Source organism: Panthera uncia, chromosome D1, assembly GCF_023721935.1.
Source record: "Panthera uncia isolate 11264 chromosome D1, Puncia_PCG_1.0, whole genome shotgun sequence".
Classification (NCBI taxonomy): domain Eukaryota; kingdom Metazoa; phylum Chordata; class Mammalia; order Carnivora; family Felidae; genus Panthera; species Panthera uncia.
The window spans coordinates 8532706-8555747 of NC_064808.1; the positions used below are offsets into that span (position 1 = coordinate 8532706).

Consider the following 23042-nt stretch of genomic DNA (forward strand, 5'->3'; position numbering starts at 1 on the left):
AGTGGAGCCCTGGGGAGAGAACCTCACTGCTCGGTGCCACACCTTGCTCACCAGCCTCCTGTGGGGGCCCGCTGGCCACTGGGAAACACCACGGCCTGGCCCACAAGCTTCTCCTGCACCGACCTCTGCCCTGACCCCCCTGCGCCTGCTTTGTCCTGCTGGCCAGGATTCCTACGTGGTTGAGGGCCCAGGGGTGTTGTCCTCTCCCTGCAACTCTGGACCCTGTGGGCTCCCACACGCTTGACGTCCCTGCCCCCGGGCGCCAGACATTCAGTACAGGCTTCCGTGGGCACAGCTGCCAGCTACCCTCTGCCCTTTCTTAGGCTGAGTTCCCTAGAAGCTAAGCCCCGGACGAAGATTTTATGCTATTCTTAGGAGGCATGAATGCGGAATAGGGTGGGCAGAGGAGTGTCCGGCCTCAGCTGGAGTCTGGCTGCAATCTGATCCGTGGGGGCCCTGGAGCCCAGAGTGGGTTCCACCCTGAGGCAAGGGGGCTGACCTTTTATACACCGCATGCGGGCCAGTCACTGGCTGTGGCATGCAGGGGACGGGGGGACGGAGGGGCACCTAGGCGCCATTAGTGGACGACCCTCTCAGTAGTGGGGAGAGGGGGCCCCAGCCTGGGGAAGGGGCCTGGGCAGGGTACCAGCAGCACCCTCTCTGCGGTATGTGAGTCTTCGTGGAAGGGCCAACTTGGGGTCCGCGGTGCCCAGCACAGGGCCCGGCATGGGGCAGGCCTCAGGCCAAGCTGGGAACTTCAGGCCTGGGGATCCAGGGCAGCCCCGGTGAGCAGCTCCGGATCCCCCTGTCCCGCCTGGCATTACCAGGAGCACTGGGCCAAGGCCTGGCTGGCCGGGGCCTCCAGCGCCCAGAGCAGGCAGGCCTGCCTGGGGACGAGTGTGGTTTCTAGGCCGAGCCACCTGGTTTCGTCTTCCAGCTCAGCCACTGACTGTTTCGTGACCTCTATAATTGCTGTCCGGTGGCTTCATTCTTGGAGTCTCTGCTTTCCTCCTGGGTCAACTGGGGATGATACCCATGTCTGCCTCACTCGGATACGCGTACCGGGTTAAACGTTAGCTGCTGCTATTGTTCTTCCCAGGAGCAGGACTAATACCACTGTTGGCAATTAAATTTGAGAGCCCGGTCCTGTGCCACTCAGGGAGCATTCGTTATCTAGCGTTGATAGGACGTGGGATTTGTGGCTCGGGTCTCCGACCTGCCCTGGCTCTTGGGGGGACCCTAAGCGTGAGGGCTGGCAGGTCACAGCCTCTTCACTTGTGTCCACAGATCACCGCAGTGTGCAACTTCCTCACCTACATCCGCTACATCCAGCAAGGCCTGGTGCGGCAGGAAGGTGAGCGCCCCCTGGTGGCCGGCGAGGGCGGCGCCTGGGAGGGATGGGGGCAGCAAGAGGGCGGGCCAGCATCTGAGGGGTCGACCGGCTGGGCTTTGCCCTGACAGAGGGGAGGACCCTGCCAGGGTCTGCCGGGTCCGGCTGCCTTCTCCCACCCAGCAACCTCTCCCAGGCCCCGGGGCTCCCTGTTACCGGCCTGGCATCAGAAACCTTGCACGATGGGGTGTCCCTTGTGAATCTCCTCCCCGCTGGGGGTAACCTCCTCACCGTCGGTCGTTTGACACTGAACGCTGCCTCCCACTTCACTCTTGCCAGGGCTGGTCCTGCATCCACCTGTTATCCCCTTCAGCCTTATTCTGCAAGGTCTAGCTTCCCACCCCTCCTCCAAACTCAGTTCCCTGCTGCCCAGTCCGTTTGGAGTCTGAGCCTCTCCTCCCCAGCTTGGGGGTCAAGGCCTTGGAGGGGATCTTGGGCTGAATCCATGGCTCTGCTGACTGCTCGGGGTCTCTGAGACCCCAAGGATACGGGTTGGAAATCACCACCAAATGTGTGGCAGAGTGCTTGTGTGGGTGGGTGTCAGGCCGCAGGGGTGGTGTCACCTCTCCCACTGGTACGGTGCAGAGTGGGTTCAGCCCTCAACAGTTTGCAAGGCCTCAGCGTGGCGCTTGTAAGAGGTCCAGCCACTTACTGAGGTTATCTGTCCTGGGGGACCGGGGAGCCCTAGGGTACCTGCCAGCTGCCCTGCCCAAAGCTAGGGGACGGGGGCTGGACCATCTGCCTGAGGTGACCCTGTCACTGAGCCGTCCACCTTCTCTCTGCCTGCAGCGGAGCCGATGTTCTGGGAGATCACGAGGCTGCGGAAGGAGATGTCGCTGGCCAAGCTCGGCTTCTTTCCCCAGGAGGCCTAGGGCATGGCCGGAGCCTGGAGGGGGGCTCTGAGCCACAGCCAACACCTGCCCCGGCACAGACAGACAGGAAGACAGGGTCCTGGCGCCAGCCCTGAGCCAGAAGCCGAGCAGATGGACAGATGGCCAGGCCATGGAGGCCTTGCTGAGCCGGTACCAAATCTTCATCCCGGGAAGGACAGGACCTCATGAGCTGACCCTTCGCCCTTCCCCAGTGGCCCTACAGCCACCAGGAGACTTTCAAGAAAGCACCAAAGACCAAGGAGCTTGGACCCGCACTCAGGGGCTCAGCACCCCCTTTGCAGTCCTGGGAGCTGCTGCTTGCAGTCACCTTGTTGCTGTGATGTCCTCAGAAAGGGCTCACACTGGGTGGCCTGACCTCCAGGGTATCTCCCACCTCAGTTCCCAAGCCCTGGGCCACCAGCACCCCCGTGTGGCCATCCCTCCCCCATTCCCGTGGGGGCAGTGCAGCCACAAGGGGCTGTCAAGGACTTGCACACCATCTGCTTGAGAACTACCCCAAGCTGTTCTTAAGATGGATCAGGGCCCCTCCTCCCACCCTCGCACTTGACCTTCCCCCCCTCCTCCATCTGAGCCTTGTGCTCCTGGAGGCCCTGCCCCCACCACTGGAAGGATTAGGATACTTTGCTCCCGAAGTAAAATACAGACAGGGCCTCAGAACACCGTGTCTGTGTTCAGCTGTGGGTGGCCGTTCAGACAGTGGGGGCTGAGGTCGCCAAGCCCTGTACACAGGACCGGGGGAGGGTGGGCAGGACGCAGGCCCCTCCTCGCCCCTCACAGCCCACTCAGGACCGGGGTCCAACCTGGACACATCCCTCACCGTGGCCGATTTCCTCCTTTGAATGGAATGTAACACGATCTCTATTTAATAAAGGAAGGCTTTGTTGGTAGAGGCTGGGCAGCCACGCGCCTTCACTCCTCCACCCTGGGGCTCAGGCCAAGGCTTGGGCATCTGAAGGAATGAAACCAAATCCTTCCCTAGCCCGCCCTCGTGCTTGGGATTAGGCCCAAATCCTGAAGGGATTGCTGTAGGGAGTACCACTCGAGTCTTCTCCAGCGGTCCAGTCCGTGGGGCTGTGGGTTAGCAGGGCCGATCCCCACCTCCTCTCTCCTGCGGGGTGGCCTCCTGTGGGGAGAGTGGAGCCGTCTCAGGGGCACCTTGGGCAGATCCCCCTCTGGTATCCCTGCCTATTTTATTATTTTTTTAAATGTTTATTTAGTTTTGAGAGACGGGGAGAGACAGACCATGAGCGGGGGAGGAGCAGAGAGAGAGGGAGACAGAGTCTGAAGCAGGCTGCAGGCTCCAGGCTCTGAGCTGTCAGCACAGAACCCGATGCGGGGCTCGAACCCACGGGCCGTGAGATCATGATCTGAGCCGAAGTCTGATGCTCAACCCACTGAGCCACCCAGGCTCCCCCTCCCTGCTTCTTTCCAATGGAAGGTTGGAGTTCACAGTCAAAACCTCAGGGCTGCCTGGCGAGTGCAGGACAGTGGTGCGGGGATCGATTGGTGATGTCTGCAGGCAGCGCAGGCAGGGAGGCAGGGATGTGACGGCTGTGGCCTTGCCAGCCACTCCCGCTCTTAGATGGTTTCTTCGCAAGGAAAAGTAGTCACAGGGTGGGCCTGGAGAGGTGTCTTGTGATTCCACATCCCCTCCCCACCTATAGGGGTGTGGGTCCAGGCCAGTGGGGGAGGGGGAGGGGCATAGCAGCCTCGGAAATCCATGTGTGCTGGGGCTGGTGATACCTTGAAGGGGCCCCGATTAGCCTGAGGCCTCAGGGCCTCTCAGCTAGCAGATCGGGACTCTGTCAAGGCCACCGAACCCTGTCACCCTGTCCAGCCGCCAGCCTGGTCCCTCTTGATCTCCAGCCTCGCAGATTTCCTCCCATCCCCGCCCCCAGCTTCCATGGCCCCGGACAAGCCACACCCAGGGCCAAGGAGACACCGGACAACATTTCAGAGCCCTGGCAGCGGGTCCCACACCCCAGACTTGCTCTGCCTGGCCCTGTGATAGGATTTCCTGTCAGGCCTAGAGGGTTGTGGTGGGCAACGAGACGTGTGAGGGACCAAGGGACACGCAGTCTGGCCTCAGTATCTCCCAACAGTAGCTGATACTAACACATTTAACCCTCAGGGCTGTCCTGGGAGGTACCGTTTCCCCATTTTGCAGATAAAGCCCCCGAGGCACTGAGAGTTCACCCAGGAAACAGTGGCCCTAGATAGGAATGGATGAGACCAGCTCCAGAGCCGGCATCCTTTTTTTTTTTTTTTTCTTTTCTTTTAATATTTATTTTTGGGAGAGCGCCAGTGGGGGAGGGACCGAGAGAGGAGGACGGAGCATCCGAAGCGCGCCCCACGCTGACAGGCAGACAGCGTTTATGGGGCTGAAACTCACGAACCGCGAGATCACGACCCGAGCCGAAGTCGGACGCTCAACCCACTGCGCCACCCGGGTGCCCCAGAGCCAGCATCATTTTCCTAGACACCTGCCTTGTGCCTGGCGCTGGATTAGGCCTGTTCTCCAGAGACGGAGACACCGAGTGTCAGGCAGTGACAGAAGTGCATTTCCATCTAAGTTGGCTTCCCACGTTTTCCCCTGCTTACAGCCGCCCCCACCCCAGCTCTTCAGGCTTCTGGGGGTGCGCAGGGGCTCTCTGGAGGGGGCTCAGGGCTTTGGCTCTTGGAGTCGGGAGAGGATTAACCGACATCGGCCGTACGGGAGTTGTGCCTCTTAAGTGAATTTTCTAGATAACTCACTCGGGCCTCTCCAAGTGCTCCTGGTGCATGTGGCCACCTCTTAAAAGCTAGCTCCAACCGTAGCCATTGAGCCCGAGCCCAGCCACACGCTGGCCTTACGCACTGCTCTGCTGTGTCACAGTCTGCAATCTGCCAAGCCTGCCCTCATGTAATGCTGCCAGGATCGCGTACCTGGGCGATGGGCTCCTCTCTGGGCCTCAGTCTTCTCATCTGTGAGTTGGGAGGATGGGACTAAATGAGCTTCGCAGCTCCCCCACCCCTTTCTCGCGTCTTTTATGGTGGCAAAAAACACATACGATTTACTATTCTCTTTACCCACCCATCCCTTGAGGGGCATCTGGGTTGTTTCCACCCGTTAGCTACCGTGAATAGTGCTGCGATGAATAGGAGAGCGCGCTTATCTCTTTGAGACCTTGCTTTCGATTCCTTTGGCGATTTGTACAGAGAGGCGGGACTGCTGGGCGATATGTGGTCTTCAGTTTGTTGACTTGTGTCTTCTATACCGTCTTCCACAGTAGCTTTGCCGTCTTACCATCTTGCCGGCAGCGCGGGGGGGTGGGGGGTTCCCGATTTCTCCACACCCTTGCCACCGCTTGCTACGTCGGTGTTTTTGGATAATGGCCACCCTCATGGCTGTGAGGTGATAGCTCACTGCGGTCGTGATGTCTAGCGCTCTGATGATCGGTGGTGCTGAGCATCTTTTCATACGCTCGTCGGCCACTTCTATGTGCCGCCTTCTTACTCAGGGACCTTCGGAGGAGCCTGTGCTATAGCGACGCCGTCAGGGACAGACTTTCGTGGCCGGTGGGGCCACAGCTTGTACGTGATTCTGTGGCCCTGGCCCCCTCAGACTGCACCCTTCGCCGGAGAGTTGTGTCCCGGGCCCGGTCCCCAAGCCCACGGTGTGGTGAACTTTAACTCAAAGCCAAGTTGCGAAGCTCTGAACTGTGTCTGCCGCCGAGCACGTGCCTGGGCCTGGTGACTGCTCTTGCCGGTAGGCCCAGAGCTTTTGGGGGTAAATTTGCCCGCTGGCCTGCCCGAGTCTCACTCGGCTCTAGGACAGTGGCTGGTGGTTCCACAGCGGGCGGAGACGCGAGTGTGTCCCACGAGAGGCCCGTGTGCCAGCTCGTGGCCAGGAGAGGCCCCGCAGGGGCCGGGACAGGGGCCAGCCAGTGGTTCGAGGGGCTCCCCTCAAACCTCAAGCACAAGCACAAAAACCCTCCCTCCAAAATGCTGCAGCTGGCCAGACCCTCCCTTGTCTTTCAGCTAGTTCTCCCCTCCCCCTGCCTAAACCCAGGGCCTGGCGGTGGCCCAATGGCAGCTCAGGAACGCCAAGTGGAGCCTCTCCCTTTCCAAGTGGTCTGAGAGGCTTCGAGATGCCCTGACATGGAGGGTGTGGGGATTGGGATAATGGAGTCTCAAGGTCTCCCAGACCCCCTGATTTTAGGAGCGTTGCAAAGTCCCCTGGGTGGAAGCCTGGAGTGGTCAAGCCACCGATGGAAGCCTCGAGGCCTGCAGAGAAATCACACGTGGGAAGCTGTTGGCTGGGTTATGAGGGAGAGACCCCCCCAGTTCAGGCCTTAGGGGACCACAGCCACAGGGGGCAGGGGAGCTCCACGACCTCTCTCTCCTTGCTGGGAGAAAGTGGCTGGAAGGGTGGCACCGCCCCGAGCCCTGTCTTTGCTTTACCTCCTGGGGACCCTGTGCAGGCCTTCATCTTCCTCACCTCTCTGGGGGCAGCTGGGGCAAGGGGAGGTTCTAACCCACTCCAGTCCCCCAGCTGCCTTGCACATGGCTGAGACCAGGGGGGTGGGGGAAGGGGTCAGCATTAGGGGAACATGGAGGGCTGCTAAAGATGGGGTGGGGGGGCCATGCCCCTGGGGGGGGGAGCTGGATTTGGGTGCGGGAGCTTCAGGTCCCCTAAGAGCCTGCCTCGGCTATCCTGGTGCTTCTGTGCAAACCTGGTAGGGTTCTGCTGTCACCTCCCACCTCAGCCGCCAGCCACACACCTCTATCCACCCGGCCCCCAACACGCACACATGCTCAGGGAAGCGGTTCAAGGAGGAGTCGGTGCTCAGGCCATCCAGGGCCATAGTGACCCCAAGGCCTGACCGGTTGTCCTGGCAACCGAATAGAGGTCTGGTGGTACCAAGGAGAACCCAGAAGCCCCTTCAGCCTTTCTTGGCAGCCTGGCCTCCTGCCCCACAAATTCCAGCTATCATGATATCCTACAAACTGTGAAACCAAGATAAAAAGTTAGTGTATCAGGGGCACCCAGGCGGCTCAGTCGGTTCAGCCGTGCGACTTCAGCTGGGGGCATGATCTCACGGTTCGTGGGTTCGAGCCCCAAGTCAGGCTCTGTGCTGACGGCTCAGAGCCTGGAGCCTGCTTCGAATTCTGTGCCTCCCTCTCTCTCTGCCCCTCCCCCACTCACACTCTGTGTGTGTGTGTGTGTGTGTGTGTGTGTCTCTCTCTCAAAACATAAATAAACATTAAAAAATAAAGTTATCAGAGAAATACCCTCAGTGTTCTCAAAGTGCATTCTCTGCGCCAGCACATCAATATCACCACCCTTGGAACCCGTTCCAAATGCAGTTCTGTGCCCTCAAACGTGCCCTGCCGAATCCCACTCTGCGGGTGAGCCCAAGCAGCCTGTCATGACAAGCTCTCCCATGATTCTGATGCGGTCAAGTTTGATATCCGCTACCCTGCCACATAACCTCAGCCTGATTTCATTTCACGTTGAGTGTGAACGCTTCGCTTTTAGGAACAGGTGTCTTTATCTCAAAAAAAAACAAAAAAACAAAAAAACCCCACAAAGTAATTTGGGGAGCCCCCTACACCCTCAAAAGGACTTGAATTTATTTAAGCCAAAAGTGGGGGAAGGGGACTGTAACAGGCAAGCCATCCAGCAGAGCACCCGTGAATGCCAGCGCCCCGCCCCCGACTCCGGTGCCCCCTTCTCCCCTTCTACGCCACCGGCCACCCTTCGGGATCCCAACCCTGCAGTTCCAACGGCCCCCGCAGACGGCCCCGCGTGGGGCGGGTTGGCCCGGCCACGATCCTCAGCCCCGACGGCGGCCTCGTCGCCCCGCCGCTGGGGCGCCCCGATTGGTGGAAAGCTGTTTACAGTCGCCTCGAGGTAGCGTCCCCACCTCTGTGCGCTCAGGATTTAACGTTCCAGGACGCGTGGCTCGAAACCCCGTGTGCGCAGACTGTCGTTCCAAGCCCCGCCGGCACAGATCTGGGCCCCGAGGGCACGCGCGGCGCCGGCCGAGGGTGTAAAGTCCCCGTCCCTCTCCCGTGTCCCCCGCCCCACCCGCGGGGCCGGGAGCGGACGACACCCCCGGCAGCGCCGGGCGTGGTGGCCGCGGCCCCCGCGGGCGGGGCGGGCCCCCCCAGACACCGCCCTCGCCGGCCCGGAGAGCCGCGCAGCCAATGGAGGCCGAGGCGCTGCGCGGGGATTGGAGCGGGCGCGGGGCGGGCCGGCGGGGCCGAGCGAGGGGAGGAGGCGAGGCGAGCGCTGTCAGCGCGGTTATAAGGGAGGGAAAAGTTCCCTGCGCCGGGAGCCGGGCAGGCGCACGCTCGTACGGCGGCCGCAGCGGCAGGGCGGGGCCGCGGAGGAGCGGGTGGCAGCGGAGGACGCCCCCGGGGACGCGACTCGCTCCCCTCGGGGTCTCTGTCGGACCTCGGAAAGGTACCGGCAGGGGGCGGGGGGGCCGAGGGCTTTTGCACGGGGCCATGGGCGACGTCGGGGAGCCCGGCCGGGGGCCCGCGCAGCCGGGGGCGCCGCTGCCCACCTTCCGCTGGGAGCAGATCCGCCCGCACAACCTCCCGGGCGACAAGTGGCTGGTCATCGAGCGTCGCGTCTACGACATCAGCCGCTGGGCACAACGGCACCCGGGGGGCAGCCGCCTCATTGGCCACCACGGCGCTGAGGACGCCACGGTAAGGAAGCCCACCGCTGGCCGGGTTGGAGCCTGGAGCTCGCTGGGGCCTGGTCGTGGGCACTGCGATCCGCTCTGCTTGCACGCTCTGGCATCCTTTCTACTCTTCGCTGACCCTTGATCTCCTGGTCCGGGACCCAGAATTGGGATGGACAAGCCAGGGCCTGATGTGGGCTGAGGAGGCCACGTCCCTGCGCGGAGGACCTGCACACCCGGCCATGGACGGGGTGGGGGCTGGGCTGGAGCGGGTCTGTAGGGGGAGTGAGGGGCTCTCAGAGGTGGGTGTGCCATGGCCGACTAGCCGGCCCGAAGCGTGAGCCCTCCCTGCTGCTCTGAGCTTCTCTCGGTTCTGGGTCCCCCAGGCCAGGTTGCTTCTGCCGAGTGCCAGGGGTAGGGTGGGGTCCCCAGGGGACTGGCAAGGCTGTGCCACCAGAGGCTGGGGGCTGGGCAGTAAAGCTTGGGCAGTGCCCAGAGGTCTGTGGCTTTCCCAAGAGCTGCTGTAAACTGCTTTGAGGGGCAGTGACTCACCTCTCCTGCGCTGGCAGCTGCACGTGGGAGAACTTTGCCAGCCAGGCTGGGTGGGCCTCCTCGGGAAGCACAGTCACCCCAGGAATAGACTGACCCTTGGGAACCCCGACTTCCCTTTCCCAGCCCATGTCTAGACGTGTCTTGCCAAGGAGGGTTGTGACCCGGTCCAGTGCGAGCATCTGGCCGGAGCCCAGTGGTAGAGCAGCCTGTGCGGGGAGCCTCCTCACCAGCCCCTTCCCGTGGTCCAGCAGTCCCTCGTCTGGAGAGACCACGATGCTCTGCCTTGACCGTGGAACATTCGAGATGGGCCACACTGGGTACCAGGAATCTTCAAGATTCCAGGAGACGAATCCCTAAGTGGCAGAACTTTCGGCAGCAGAAGAGCGTGTCCTGTCCCGGGAGGTCCTGTTTACCAGGACTTCCAGGTTGGACAGTCTCCAAAGACTCTAAGGGAAAGGTCCCTCTTCCCCACTTCCCCCCTAAGAAGCCAAGGGTTTAGAGGCAGAAGCCTCCTGAAAGGCTAGACACTGACAGACTTGTCCACGGGCCGGGTGGTGGCCATGGAGTTGAAGACGACTATGGGCCAACAAGTGGGTGGCCACGCACAGGCCTGTATGCGCGTGAGCGCTGCACGCATTCGTGTGCACGGTTGGACGCGCATGCATTTCTGCCGGGGTATGGGGCGGTTGGGGTGCCGCTGCCCCTCCCCCTCAGCTGGCTGTGCCCTCGCCGCCCCTGAGGGATCCTATGGCTGCGTGCTCGGGCCTATTTCAACCTCGGAGCTGAAGGGCAGAGTGGAGGCAGGCGAGAGGAAAGGCTGACGGAGGGCATTTCTCAATGTTCTTTCCTGCCTGGTGCCCAGGCCGGTGCTGGGCGCCTCTCACAGGGGAACCCCATCAGACGCTTATCTCTTGACCCTGAGACCTCCATCTGGCAGGTTTCTCACTGATTCATCACCGGTAAGGTCTGTTGCCCATTTCCAGAGAAGCAGTCTGTGTGCTCCCTGGGGCTCGGTCCTGGCTCTGCCAGTGGAGACTCTGTGTGACCTTGAAGCAGGTGTCACTCCTCTGAGCCTCAGTTTCCTCATCTGTGAAGAGGGGAGAGCTGGGCCAGACAGTGAGCCAGCTGTGGGCAGGACCCTGCCTTTTCAACTTGGTGGCCCCAGGCCTGCCCACGGAGTAGTCCTTCCTGGTCGGTATACGTTGCTGGCTGATAAGTGTGTGCGTGTCCTGCAAACAGATGGACAGATTATAGACCGGCCCACTGCTGTGTGTGGTCAGGCCCAGCCCCCAGGCGCCCATTCCAGGCCGTGGAGCGCAGGTAGGGGTGGGGCAGCTGTCATGCCGGGGCTGTGTTCCTGAGGCCATCTCTCACTAGCCCCAGCCTCCCATCAGCTGTTCTCATGTCCAGGCAACAGAAGCCTTCCTGCCAGGAAATTCCCAGAGTTCCTGTGCCATGAAGTCAGCCTGTGGCCATCCTGGGATACAAAACTGGGTACCCTGGGGAGAGTGCTCTGGGCCCCGAGCCAGGTTTCTCTAAGAGTCATAGGCGGCTTGAGACTAGTGGAGGCAGCCAGGGAGGGGCGAGGCCTGGCTGTTGCTGACCAGAAGTATACCAGGGCTGGGTACTGAGTACTTGCTCTGTGCCAGGGTCCGGGTTTAGCACTTGACTTATGGATACTCTCTTTTAATCCCCAGGATACCCCTAGGAGGCAGGTACATTACTGGTTTTTCCCACTTTACAGATGGGACAACTGAGGCTCAGAAAAGCAGAGTGACTTGAAATTAAGTGGTGGGTCTGAGATTTGAATCCACAGCCCATCTTCTTAACCCCACGCTACCCTGTGACTTCACCGGCTTTTCCATTCGTTCATTCTGCAATTATTGGATCAGTAAACCCAGTAGCAGATATTCAGCGAGCAGGTCCTAGCCACCAAACTCTGCTCTAACCTCTGAAGATACAGCTGCGAACAAAACATCTCAAGGAGGAAGTTAGAGCAAAAGCTCAGAAGTGGGACGGTACTCAAGGAACAGTGAGGGTATGGTGTGGCTGGGAGGGGGCAGGCAGCGAGGTCCAGAGGTGACAGGAGTTGGCCGGGCTTCTGTGTCCTTGGAAGCGGGACTTTGGTTTATTCTAAGGGGATCTTTGGAGGGCAGAGCAGGGAAGCCAGGGGAATCTGATAAACATTTAAAAGGATCCCTAGGGAAGACAGAGCCTTCCTGGAGAAAGGCAGGAGGCTAAGGGAAGAGATGGTGGGATGATTCTCCCAGGTAAGGTCACTCAGAAGAGGTGGCCATTCACCTGGGCTCCGAAACGCAGGCATGGCCAGGGCAGAAGGCAAGAGCGGCTATCGCGTGGCATTCAGACAACAACCGATTGGAAGAAAGCGGGTATGAGTGTTCGCCCATTTTGCGACAGGCTGAATATGGGTGATGCGAAGGGACCTTCTTGGGGCCCTCAAAAGGCAGGGCATCAGGTCCTTGGGCTCGGAGGGTGGGACTTGTGTCTGGGTAGCAGCTGGGGGGAAGTGAGGCATATCCCGGGCCTCAGAGTGAGGGTGGGGCCTCAGAGAGGGGCTGGCCATGAACCCAGATGACCTGGCCCCAGAGCCCACGCTCAGGCTTCCTCCCACCTCGCTGGCTGCCTTGGAAACCCTGCTGCCTGATGGCCACTCCCCATGAAGTGTGACCTCTCCGGGCTCCGTAGGTGGTTTCTGTAATGTCCCCACCCACTCAGGCCCCTTCCCAGGGTAGTCACAGTGCCCAGCTCCCCCCCTGGGGGAGTGCTGGGCAGGAACGCGGTACAGAGGTGGGCCGGGCACCCTGGCAGTCCTGCTTTTCCTCCCCAGGGCACCCAAGCGCTACTCTGTATGGCAGAAAACAGCTAGGGAGAACCAGGGCTTGAGGAGGGAACTGGAGAGTGGTAGTGGAGAAAGTGTCCGTGGGTATGGCCCCTTTGGGGTCGCTGACTCGGGAAGTCAAGGGTGCTGGGGGGAGGAGCCCTACTGTGTGTGCTGGCCCGTCACCAGCCACACCAGGCTTCCCGGGAGGGTCTGTCCTTGAGTTGCCCCCGCCCGCGTGGGTGCGAGTTGGACGCGTCGCGTTCGGAGCTGTGCCTCAGTGTCCTCATCTGCAAAACGATGCACTGATAGTGCTTCTCCGCTGGCTCTGATGAGGAATGATGTGGGGAGGGGATGGTAAAGAGCATGAGTGCTGGGCACGAGGGTCTCCTGCATCTTCCACCTGCGAGAGGGAGGGGCGGCGGGATTCCTGGGGTGTCCCTTGACGCTTACCCCCCTACTCCCCATCCTCACAACCCACCGCTGCCTCCTCCACAAAGGCTTAAGGAGGCAGCAAGGACAGACCCAGACCTCCTGAGCGCCCCCCCCCATCCCCCCACCCCCGCCCACAGCCCCGCTCCATTCCCTTCCTGAGCTGGAACATTCCCGATTCTTTGGGGGAGTGACCAGAAATGTTCCCCATCCCGTGTGTCTGTTCCCCAGACTGTTCCCCAGTCTGTTCCCCAGTCTGTTCCTCCTCAGGCTGGCCAGGGCCCGACCGGCAGGGTGGACCCCGCTCTCCTCCCTCACGCCTACAGGCCCACCCTCCAAGGCCACTAAGTCTGAGTGGACTCGGGACAAGGGCGCATCAGGCCAGCGGGGCCTCGGCCAGAGCTGGACGCCGGGCCCTTCTAAGTGTACTTTTACCTGCACTGACTCAGTCCTCCCCGCAGCCTCACGAGATGGGCACGGGCGGTTTCTGATTTACTAATGCGAAAATACTGAGTGGAGGAGTGTGCGATCTTGTCTGTGGCTCGTAAGTAGCTGTTCAGGTTCCCTTCTCAGCAGGCTGGCGCTGAGCCCCCCACTCCCGCCCCTCAACTGGCTGCTGTTCGGGGCTCGTGTCGGGCTATGGGGGCAGGGCAGGAGCCACTATGAGCTTTCCAGGGACCGAGGCGGGGCTGGCAGGGCGTGGACATCACAGAGCTGCTTGGGTTCGCATCCCGACTCTGTCATGACAAGCTCTGACCTGGGCAGATGCCCCTGCCACTCCGAGCCTCTGTTCCAGGAAACTGGTTCATATCCCTGCCTTGTTGGCTGTGGATGGTTGGCTCGTGTCCACTCACTCACACCTGCTGTCCAGCCCCTGCCCTGCCAGGCTCTGAGGACGCTCTGTGACCGTAGCCTGTCACTGCCACCAGCGGGTTCACCCAGCTCTCTTCCCAGACCCCGCGAGAGACCCCGAGTGCCACCTTCCACTTGTTAGGTGGGGAAGGATCATAGGGAGGATGTTTCCAGGTGCGCCAGGGGTAGGTGGGGGTGGGGCCTCCTGCAGTGCCCCAAGAAATGCCAGGACCACCCTCCTGTCCCCTACAGTCCAGTCGCTAAACAGCCAGGTCCCTGGCTGTGTGGGTTGATGACCAGCTTCATGGTGAGGCCCCCCACTACAACCTTCCCCCCCCCCCCCACACACACACAGGAGACCCACTGCCTCCTCCTGGCCCAGGAGCGGCCACAAGCCCAGTTTTGTAGTCAGACTGGGTTCTGATCCACTCGCCATCAAATGGAACTGTGTGCTCTTTGTAAGTGGCTTAACCTCTCTGAGTCTTCTGCCCAGGCCCCGGGTCCTTAAGCAGTAGCCCAGAGAGGATCTGGTCCGTTGGTCCCAGCAAGTATTCCAGCAAGAGCTGATTTGCTGGTGCGTCAGGTTTGGGTCTGAGGCCGGCGACCCACCTTGTTGGTGCCGAGAACGCGATAGGGTCAGTGGTGCCCACCTGCTTCTCAAGGACCCGCCACAGCCCCGCCCATCCCCTCCCATCAGCCGGAGCCTGGTCTGCGAGCTCTGGGGTTTTCCCGCCAGCCCTTCCGGGGCTCACACCTCCCCTGCCACACCAGGGGATAGACCTGGCTGGAGGGCCCTCGGGTGGCCCTGTCCATCAGCGCTTCTCCAGGCCTGGCCTGGGTGAATCGGGACCCAGGGAGAAGCATCCAGGAAGTTGGCCCTGGACCCCCCCAGGGATCTGCTGGGCACTAGGGTGGTCCCAGAAGACACAGAGGGAAGAAGGGCTGGGAGAGAAGGACTGGAAGAGGAAGGAAGAAATCCTGGGGCCGTGGCCACAGTAGGCACGCGTGGGCCCCATGTGCCACGAGGGAGTTTCAGCGGAAACTCCCCAGCGCCTGCTCATCAGCCTTAAAAAGGAAGGAAATTCTGACACCTGCTACAATAGGGGTGAGGCTTGAAGACGTTATGCTGAGTGACATGTTAGTCTGGCATAAAAAAGGACAAATCTGTTTGATTCCTCTTATCAGGGGTCCCTCCAGTGGTCCAATTCGTAGAGACAGCAGAGTGAGTGGTGGCTAACAGGGGCTGGGGTGGGGGTGGGGGGTTGGTGTTTCATGAAGACAAGAGTTTTAGTTGGGGAAGGTAAGAAAGTTCTAGAAGTGGACGGTGGTGATGGATGGCCAGCAATGTGAGCACACTCAGTGCCGTTAAACTGCACACTTAAAAAGGGTGAAAGCGGTGAATTAAGGGGCAAAAAAAAAAAAAAAAAAGTTACTGCTCTGAAGTCCAGAGCCAGAAAGGCCCCGGAGTCTTGCCCTCTTTTGTCTAGTCCCAAGCTGGAGGGTCGACTCGCTCAAGGTCGCAGCGGGTGGGGTCAGCCCAGCCAGCCCCAGAGCGGCCTTCCCTCCCAGCTCCCCAGGAGCCTGGGGTACCCCCCACCCCATCAGCAGCTTCCTGGGGTGGGGGCCAGCCTCCCCCACACTTTCTCACTCCCAAATGTCCTGCCCCTCCATCAAGGTCATCCCAGAGAGGCGGGGAGATCGGTAGTACACAGCCCCCCTCCCCTCTTAGGAGCTCAGGGAGGGAGTCTAGGTTGTTCCAGAAACAGCACCCTCCCAGCCCCCAGCTCTCTGGGCTGCCCTGGGCCAGCAAGAGAGCAGACAACAGGAAAGGGGACCGCTCAGGTGGATCTTGCAGGTGGTGCCTCTGCGTGGGGGGTGGGGGGTGGGGGCCCGGAGGGGCCTAAAGTGCTTCCTCCTCCCAGGACTGTGGGGAAGTCCCGGTAGTGAGTGTAGGGGCCCAGCTTCTGGTAGGCTCCCTAGCAAGAGAACGACGGGAGGCCCCTGTTGTCAGCCTTGGTCCAAGGTGCTTCCTTTGGTCGCACGCAGTCACCTTCCCAAGGCCCAGGGGACACCCACCCCGTGGTGTTTCTACAGTTCGGGCAGCTGGATGACTAGTCCCTTCAGAGAGAGTCCAGGGAGAAAGACCCATTGAAGAGCTGGGAACAGTAACGAGCCAGGCACACCAGGACCGTATTAGAGAGACTGAGGGAGCCCGGCTGGGCAATCCGAGTTGGCTCACACTCCAGTGCTGCCTGGGCCACTTCCTAACTGGTCCCTGACCCCAGCGCTTTGTCTTTCTCGACTTTCCAACCCCTGTTGCATTGCATCCCATCCCCACCCCCAGCTGTTCCAGAGAATCACAGGAATGTTCCATATTTATTTGATTTTTTTTTTTTTTTTGTAAAACCCATCGTTTCCACGTCTGCTTTTAAAATCAAATGAGTTGAACTGTGTATCTTCCTTGCAAACCTGAGAACCCAGTCTGTGTGGCCCTGGACTGATTTTTGGAGAAGGGTGCCCTGTGCTGGGGGAAGCAGCTGGGGCCTGGGGCACCCAGGACCCGAGGAGGACCTGGCAGGGCATCCAGGGCCCGGGGAGGACCCGGCAGGGCACCCAGGGCCCAGGAAGGACCCAACAGGGCACCCAGGGCCTGGGCAGGACCAGGCAGGGCACCCAGGGCCTAGGGAGGACCAGGCAGGGCTAATGGGCAAGGCTGACCCATTTGGCCCTCTTTTTATGACCCCTGAACGACCAGCTGCTTCTCCGTCTGTCTGCTCTGCCTTCTACCCCGTCTCTATCTGCCCCTCCGTCCACCTGACTGTCTGCTCTCCTTCAGGATGCCTTCCACGCCTTCCACCAGGACCTCAATTTCGTGCGCAAGTTCCTGCAGCCCCTGCTGATTGGAGAGCTGGCCCCGGAGGAGCCCAGCCAGGATGGACCCCAGAATGTGAGCGGGGCCCCGGTGGAGGCTAAGCCCCCAGTGCGGGGGCCTGGAGGGGCGGGGAGCACCGCCGGTAGCAACGCCATCCACATTACTCCAGGGGGGGACCCGGGTCCTGGGCTGGGTTTGCCTTCCCTTCCCGGGCAGCAGCCAAAGGTAGAGCTGTAGGAGGCCCGCAGGAGCCCAAGGCCCGGGTCTGGCGGGGCCGGCATTTGCCACGTTCCATTTCCCTTCCTGCTGAAGGCAAGCCCCTTCCTGCTCTGGGTCCGGCATCCCCATCGACACTGAGGGTTTTGAAGCACTGGGCTCTAAGGGTTTTCCCAGCTCTGCCTTTCTCTTCTTCTTGTGTGCCCACACCTCTGGCGGGGTGAGCCCCTGCCACCAGCCGGCTCCCCAGCTCAGACCCCACGCCGGTGCTCTCGCCCCTCCATCTCTTGGGCTGTACCCCTTGGGCCTGACACTGGGAGTGGCTGCAGCGTGGGTCGCTGTTGGGGGCTCCCGGGGACAACCCGGGGGGAGGGGGGGAGGGGAGGGCGGCTTCCATAGCTGACCAGCCATTCGGCCGTGGCAGGCCCAGCTGGTTGAGGACTTCCGAGCCCTGCGCCAGGCAGCTGAGGACATGAAGTTGTTTGAGGCCAAGCCCGCCTTCTTCGCTCTCTTGCTGGGCCACATCCTGGCCATGGAGGTGCTCGCCTGGCTCACCATCTACCTCCTCGGCCCGGGCTGGGTGCCCAGCACCCTCGCCGCCCTTGTCCTGGCCACCTCCCAGGTGACTCCAGCATTCTTTTGCCGCCACCCGAACTGCCCAGTAGACGTGGGGCCCGGCCCGTGGGGACACTTGGACATACCTGCTGAGTGAATGAATGACCGGCCAGAGGCCCCGTGACGGCTCTATCTGTAGGTCAAGCTGCATTTTAAATGAGCCGTGGAAGCTCAGGGCGGGGAACCAGAAGTCTCCCTGACGGACTGGCAAGCCCGTAGACCTCCCGAGACTCAGTTGCCCTCATCTGTTAAAAGAGGAAGTTGGCCCACAGGGTCTTAAGATGTAGCATGAGCGGCGGCCGCGTCCTGTGAGCGGGGAGGGCACCCTGGGGCCCCTTCCCACCGGCTCCTGACCCTGCTCCCCTCCCCAGGCTCAGTGTTGGTGTCTGCAGCATGACCTGGGCCATACCTCTGTCTTCCGGAAGTCCCAGTGGAACCACCTGGCCCAGCAGTTTGTGATGGGACAGCTGAAGGTGAGGGTGGGGGTGGGTGGTGGGCAGCCGTGGGGCTGAGCTGGGGGTGCCCCGCCGGGTCCACCCACGCGGTCAGGCACCTGGCCCCCACCCTCAGAGCCCCCCCTTGTCCCCTGTAGGGCTTCTCTGCCCACTGGTGGAACTTCCGCCATTTCCAGCACCACGCCAAGCCCAACATCTTCCACAAAGACCCGGATGTGACCGTAGCGCCCGTCTTCCTCCTGGGGGAGTCGTCGGTCGAGGTGTGTGGGAAGGATGTGGACTCACTCGTCTGGGCCTCAGGCAGGGAGGCGGAGAGGTCACAGGCAGGCGGCAGGGGACCCCGGCCACAGCCCTCCGTCGTCAGAGCCTCCATTTTCCCATCTGCGGTAGCCACTGAGTCACTGTGACCGAGCCCCTGACGGAGCCCCCCCACTGTCACTCCACGCTGAGTCCCTACCCGAAGGGCACCCCTGCCCCACCTCCCAGCCTGCCGGGGGTGAAGGGCCCAACTGCTAGGACCCAGGGTTGCCCTTGCCCCCTGACCCCAGCCCTGGCTGTCTCCTCTGCAGTACGGCAGGAAGAAGCGCAGATACTTGCCCTACAACCATCAGCATCTGTACTTTTTCCTGAGTGAGTGTCCCTCGGTCCTCCCGGGGGTGGGGGCACAGCCGGAGCCAGGACCTGTCTGCCCCTGCCTGCTTCCACCCCCTCCCGGGCCAGGGGCGGACCTGTTCAAACCCCCTCATTATGGCGCCGGCACACCTCTCCCAGCCCCTGCCCTGCTGGCCCCCGGCCCTGCCCCGGGGTTTTCAGGATTCCTTCCTGCACGCACGCCAGAGTGGCCTGGAGCCCTAGGGCCCCGGGGTGGGGTGGGGGGGTTGTCGGGGTGGCCAGGATGAAGATTTAAGGGGACGTGGGAGGCTGGCCTCCTCAGGAGGAACACGGAGGCGGTGGGGCGAGGGCCAGCCCGGGGAGGCTCGGAGGCCAAGGGAAGATGGGTGGCCGAGGCCACGTGGGTGACGCAGGGTCAGCCGGCTGGATGGGACCGGCACCAGGCCCCACGGGCGTTCCCGGGATGTCAGCGCCGCCCCGCTCCCTGACTCCCTCGGCCTGGCCTGCCTGGCACCCCTGCCCTGCTCCTGAGCCCTCCTGTGCCCCTCGCAGTCGGCCCGCCGCTGCTCACCCTGGTGAACTTTGAAGTGGAGAATCTGGCGTACATGCTGGTGTGCATGCGGTGGATGGTGAGTGGGGGCTCTGCGCAGGCCCCCCAGGGGACGCCGTTGTGGTGGCGGGACGTGGGGCACAAGGGGGCGGCCCCGTCCGCGGATGCAGACGGGTGCACACGTGTGTGCGCGCGCGCGCCGCTGTGATGCGTGTGTACTTGTGCGAGTGTGCGCGAGGCGCGCGGTGCTCTCCCGGTCGGGGTGCCCTCCCTCGGGGTGGGGGTCCCCTGGGCCGGCTCTGCCAGGCGCTTGTCCCCGGGGAGGGGTGCCCCCATTGCACACTCCTCCATGAGGCCAGCAGGGCAAGGATCCTGTCCCCTTACGTAGCTGAGAAGACAGAGGCCCAGAGAGGGGTAGTGACCCGTCCGGGGCTCCGAGGCACATCAGGCAGAAGGGGTGGATGACCCCAGCTCCCTTTCCCGGCTGCCTCGGGGGCCTCTGCCCTCCTCCACCCTCCTCTGCAGGACTTGCTCTGGGCTGCCAGCTTCTACTCCCGCTTCTTCCTGTGCTACATCCCCTTCTACGGCGTTCCTGGGGCGCTGCTCCTCTTCGTCGCTGTCAGGTATGGCCAGAGTCGGGATGGCAGGGAGGTGGGGAGGCCACACACAGGCAGCAGGGGACCCTGACCACAGCCCTCCAGTGTCAGGGCCTCCATTTCCCCATCTGCAGGATGGGGACAGCAGTGCGGCCTCCCTGGGTTGTTGGGAAACACGAGTGACAGGACCCCAGGGACAGTGGGTCTGCAGGAAGTGGCCTGGCTTATAAGCAGCCCCATGGATGTCCGCCCTCATGAGCAGGGCTGCTCCGAGCTCTGCCTGGCAATGGACCCTGCTTTGCTCAGCCTCTTTAAACACCACTGGGAAAGGGGTCCCGTGATCCCGTGGTGCAGACGAGGAAGCTAAGGCCCGGGTCTGGTGCAAGGGGTGAGCTGGACATGGGCAGTGCCTGAGCTCCCCTCACAGGGTCCTGGAGAGCCACTGGTTCGTGTGGATCACGCAGATGAACCACATCCCCAAGGAGATCGGCCACGAGAAGCACCGGGACTGGGCCAGCTCTCAGGTGGGCAGCAGGGGTGGGCCCGGGCAGGGACCCAGTGAGGGGGGTGGGGGCCCCACGCCCACCTCTCTCACCTGTGCCCCGCCTACTTCCGCCAGCTGGCAGCCACCTGCAATGTGGAGCCTTCGCTCTTCATCGACTGGTTCAGCGGGCACCTCAACTTCCAGATCGAGCACCAGTGAGTGTGGGGTGGGAGTGAGTCCTGAGCCCAGGAGCTGATGAGGGGCCCCTGTGTCTAGTCTTTCCCCAGGGAGGCCGGGACATAAGCCCTGGACTCCCTGGAGGCTGGGGAGAGGTGGTGAACGGGGGGGAGGGGCCTGGGTGGCGATGGGTGGGGTGGGGGCCCCCTCCGTCACCCGTCACCTCAGGTGCCAGCACACGCTCTCCCCACCAGCCTCTTCCCCACGATGCCAAGGCACAACTACCGTAGGGTGGCCCCGCTGGTCAAGGCGCTGTGTGCCAAGCACGGCCTCAACTACGAGGTGAAGCCCTTTCTCACCGCCCTGGTGGACATCGTTGGGTAAGGATCCCCCGCTCAGCGCCCCTTCCTGGGTACCTGGCTCTCTGAGCCCAAGAGCTGGCATTCAAGGCCCATCTGATCCACCTTTCGGTCCTCAGCCTGTGCCTGCCCTCCCTTCCCAGGGCTCTTTCACACTGCCAGGGTTTAGGGCAGCATCTGCCATGGGCCCAGACCCTGTCCTGAGGGCTATAGATAACATCAGTGAGCAAAACCGGCCGAGATCCCTGCCTAGCAGATCTGGAAACCAGTTAAACTAAGTAAATTACAGAAACTGTGGGAAGAGAAGGTATGCTTTGGCGAAATGGAACCATAAAACCTAAGAGTAGGAGCAGGAGAGGGGACTTGTGAGTTTCAGTAGGGTGGCAGGGTAGGTCGAGAAGGTCACATGTAAGCAGAGACAGGGAGGAGGGCAGAGGGTTGGCAGTGGTGACATCGGGGGGAAGAGCATCTGGGGCACGGGAACAGCCGTGCAAAGGCCGTGAGGCAGGCGTGTGCTGGTGTGAGTGGAGGAGGGACACGCGGGACCTGGATGCCCTGACCGGGAGTGCACGGATGGGGCTCGATTTGAAGCAATAAGCAGTGCAGGGGTCCCTGTAGCCGTCTGGGTGAGGGACAATGGGGGTGGCCTTGGCAGTGGGGAGCAGAGGGCAGATTCCCCCAGCCAGAGCTCTTCCACCTCTGTGCTCTGCACATGCTGTTCCCTTTGCTTGCAGGCCCTTCCTTCTATGCTGGTGTTTGAACTCTTGCTGCTTCCCCTTCATGACCCTTCCAAGCCCCGTCGTCTGAGCCCCTGCCACTGGGCAGGGTCCCATTAGAACACCTGGCTCAGGGGTTCCTGGTTGATATTTCTGGCTCCTCTGCCTGTCATCGGGCTCCTGGTGGGCAGCCTCCGTGCCTTACACACGGGCTCCAGGGTCGCAGGGCCTCGCAGAAGGAGACCAAAGAGAGAGGGACAGGCCCGTGCTGACTGCTGCCCGGCCTTGGTCTCCCCCGACCCGAGGTCTAGATTCTACTCCAGTTGATGAGAGTGTAGCCCCCTCCCCGAGTCTCCCCTTCTGCTCCCCGACCCCAGCTGCCTGGCCCAGGGGAATGGGACGCGCGGAGGACTGTCTTGGGGGAGGGGTGAGAGAAGACACCCACCCCACCTCTGCCTCCTAGGTCCCTGAAGAAGTCTGGCGACATCTGGCTGGAAGCCTACCTCCACCAGTGAAGGCGGCACCCAGGGCCCCAGCGACCACCAAGCCGGCCCAGGCAGGCTTGACCACTCTGCCCCACCCCCACCCGCACCCCACCCTCCACCTGGCCTAGGGGGCCCTGCCCACCCTTCTGGATCTGCTGTCCTCACCTCACCACCCCCCTCACCTGTCTGCTTGGCAGCCCTAAGGCCATGGCTCTTGGCCAAACAGGACCAGGGCTAGGGGGATAGTACATAAAGCCACACAGCATGGCATGTTTTCCTAGAGCAAAAATTTAGGGAAAACGGTTATTTTTATATAAAAACAAACACAGAAAAACGGTGGAGTATTGAATCTGCAAGAATCTTGGAGCTGGACTTCCTGAGAGGAGTTTAGGCCACTTGGGCCATCAGGGTGCTGGGGGGGCAGGGGGGCAGGGGGAGAGACTGGTGGCCCTGGGTCGGGAAGCTGGCAGCTGGCCCAGGCTCGGGTCTCTGTGAGGGTCCCTCCCTTCCTGTCCTTTCACCCACTCACCAGCAACCTGTGGCCGTCACGTTGGGTTCACTCGCTTTGCTGCTCTGCAAGGTGGGACAGGAGCCGGTCCGGCAGACCAGGGCTCGGGCCACGTCTGCAGGCGCCCCCCTCCCACCCAGCACAGGAAGGAGAAGCCAGGATGTCCCCCCGCCCCGCCCTGCACTGGCCTCCCGAAGCTTCTGTGGGGAGGAGCTTCCGAGGGCCACCTGCCAGTCTTAGCATTTGCACCCAGCATCATGCTGGCGGGGGTGCAGCTTGACTGTGTTCAGTGGCCCACAGGAGGGGACCCTGGGTTTCTCCCATGCCTCCCTGGGACCCGGTGCTTGCCTGCTGGAAGCAGCTTAAAGAAAACAAAGTGCTGAGCTAGCTAGGTTTTCTCTGAGGCCTTTTCTGGAGTGGGAACGGGGAGTCCTCCCCACCAGCCACAGGATTGCCCCTCGCTTTGTCAAGGCCCCCATTGCCCTGGACTGGGTTCTCTTTGGGGAGGTGGAAGGGGCACAGGTGCTGGGGGTCTCGTTCAGTCCTTTCCCAGGACCGCCCGTCCCCACCCTGATCCACACCCCATGCAGCTCCCACCCTCCTCTCCTCCGTAAACCAGGGGACTAGTCCCACCTCTGCCTGGACTCAGAGCTGTGTGACCTTGTGGAAGTTATTCAACCTCTCTGAGCGGTAGTATGATCCCCGAGGGTGACGGAAGGTAAAAGGGATGCTGTATGGAAAGCTCTTTGCATAGGGCTTGGC

General features: G+C 61.8%; 2 protein-coding genes across 8 annotated transcripts in view; both read left to right on the top strand.

The window, feature by feature from the left end:
- Positions 1-3170, top strand: part of RAB3IL1 (RAB3A interacting protein like 1) — a 43051-nt gene extending 39881 nt beyond the window's left edge. For all 7 annotated transcript variants that reach the window (XM_049644926.1, XM_049644927.1, XM_049644930.1 and 4 more), the window contains 2 exons: positions 1288-1354; positions 2180-3170. In XM_049644926.1, coding sequence (XP_049500883.1) covers positions 1288-1354; positions 2180-2262 — 150 coding nt within the window. In that variant the 3' untranslated portion in view covers positions 2263-3170. The remainder of the gene's footprint in view (positions 1-1287; positions 1355-2179) is intronic.
- A 5333-nt stretch (positions 3171-8503) lies between these two features.
- FADS3 (fatty acid desaturase 3) lies at positions 8504-22152 on the top strand. The gene is made up of 12 exons (XM_049644935.1): positions 8504-8985; positions 16472-16582; positions 17148-17345; positions 17710-17811; positions 17931-18053; positions 18363-18423; positions 18958-19034; positions 19481-19578; positions 19979-20075; positions 20171-20250; positions 20467-20592; positions 21751-22152. The coding sequence occupies exons 1-12, from the start codon at positions 8779-8781 to the stop codon at positions 21800-21802; spliced, it is 1332 nt and encodes a 443-aa protein (XP_049500892.1). The 5' UTR covers positions 8504-8778; the 3' UTR covers positions 21803-22152.
- The last annotated feature ends 890 nt before the right edge of the window (positions 22153-23042 follow it).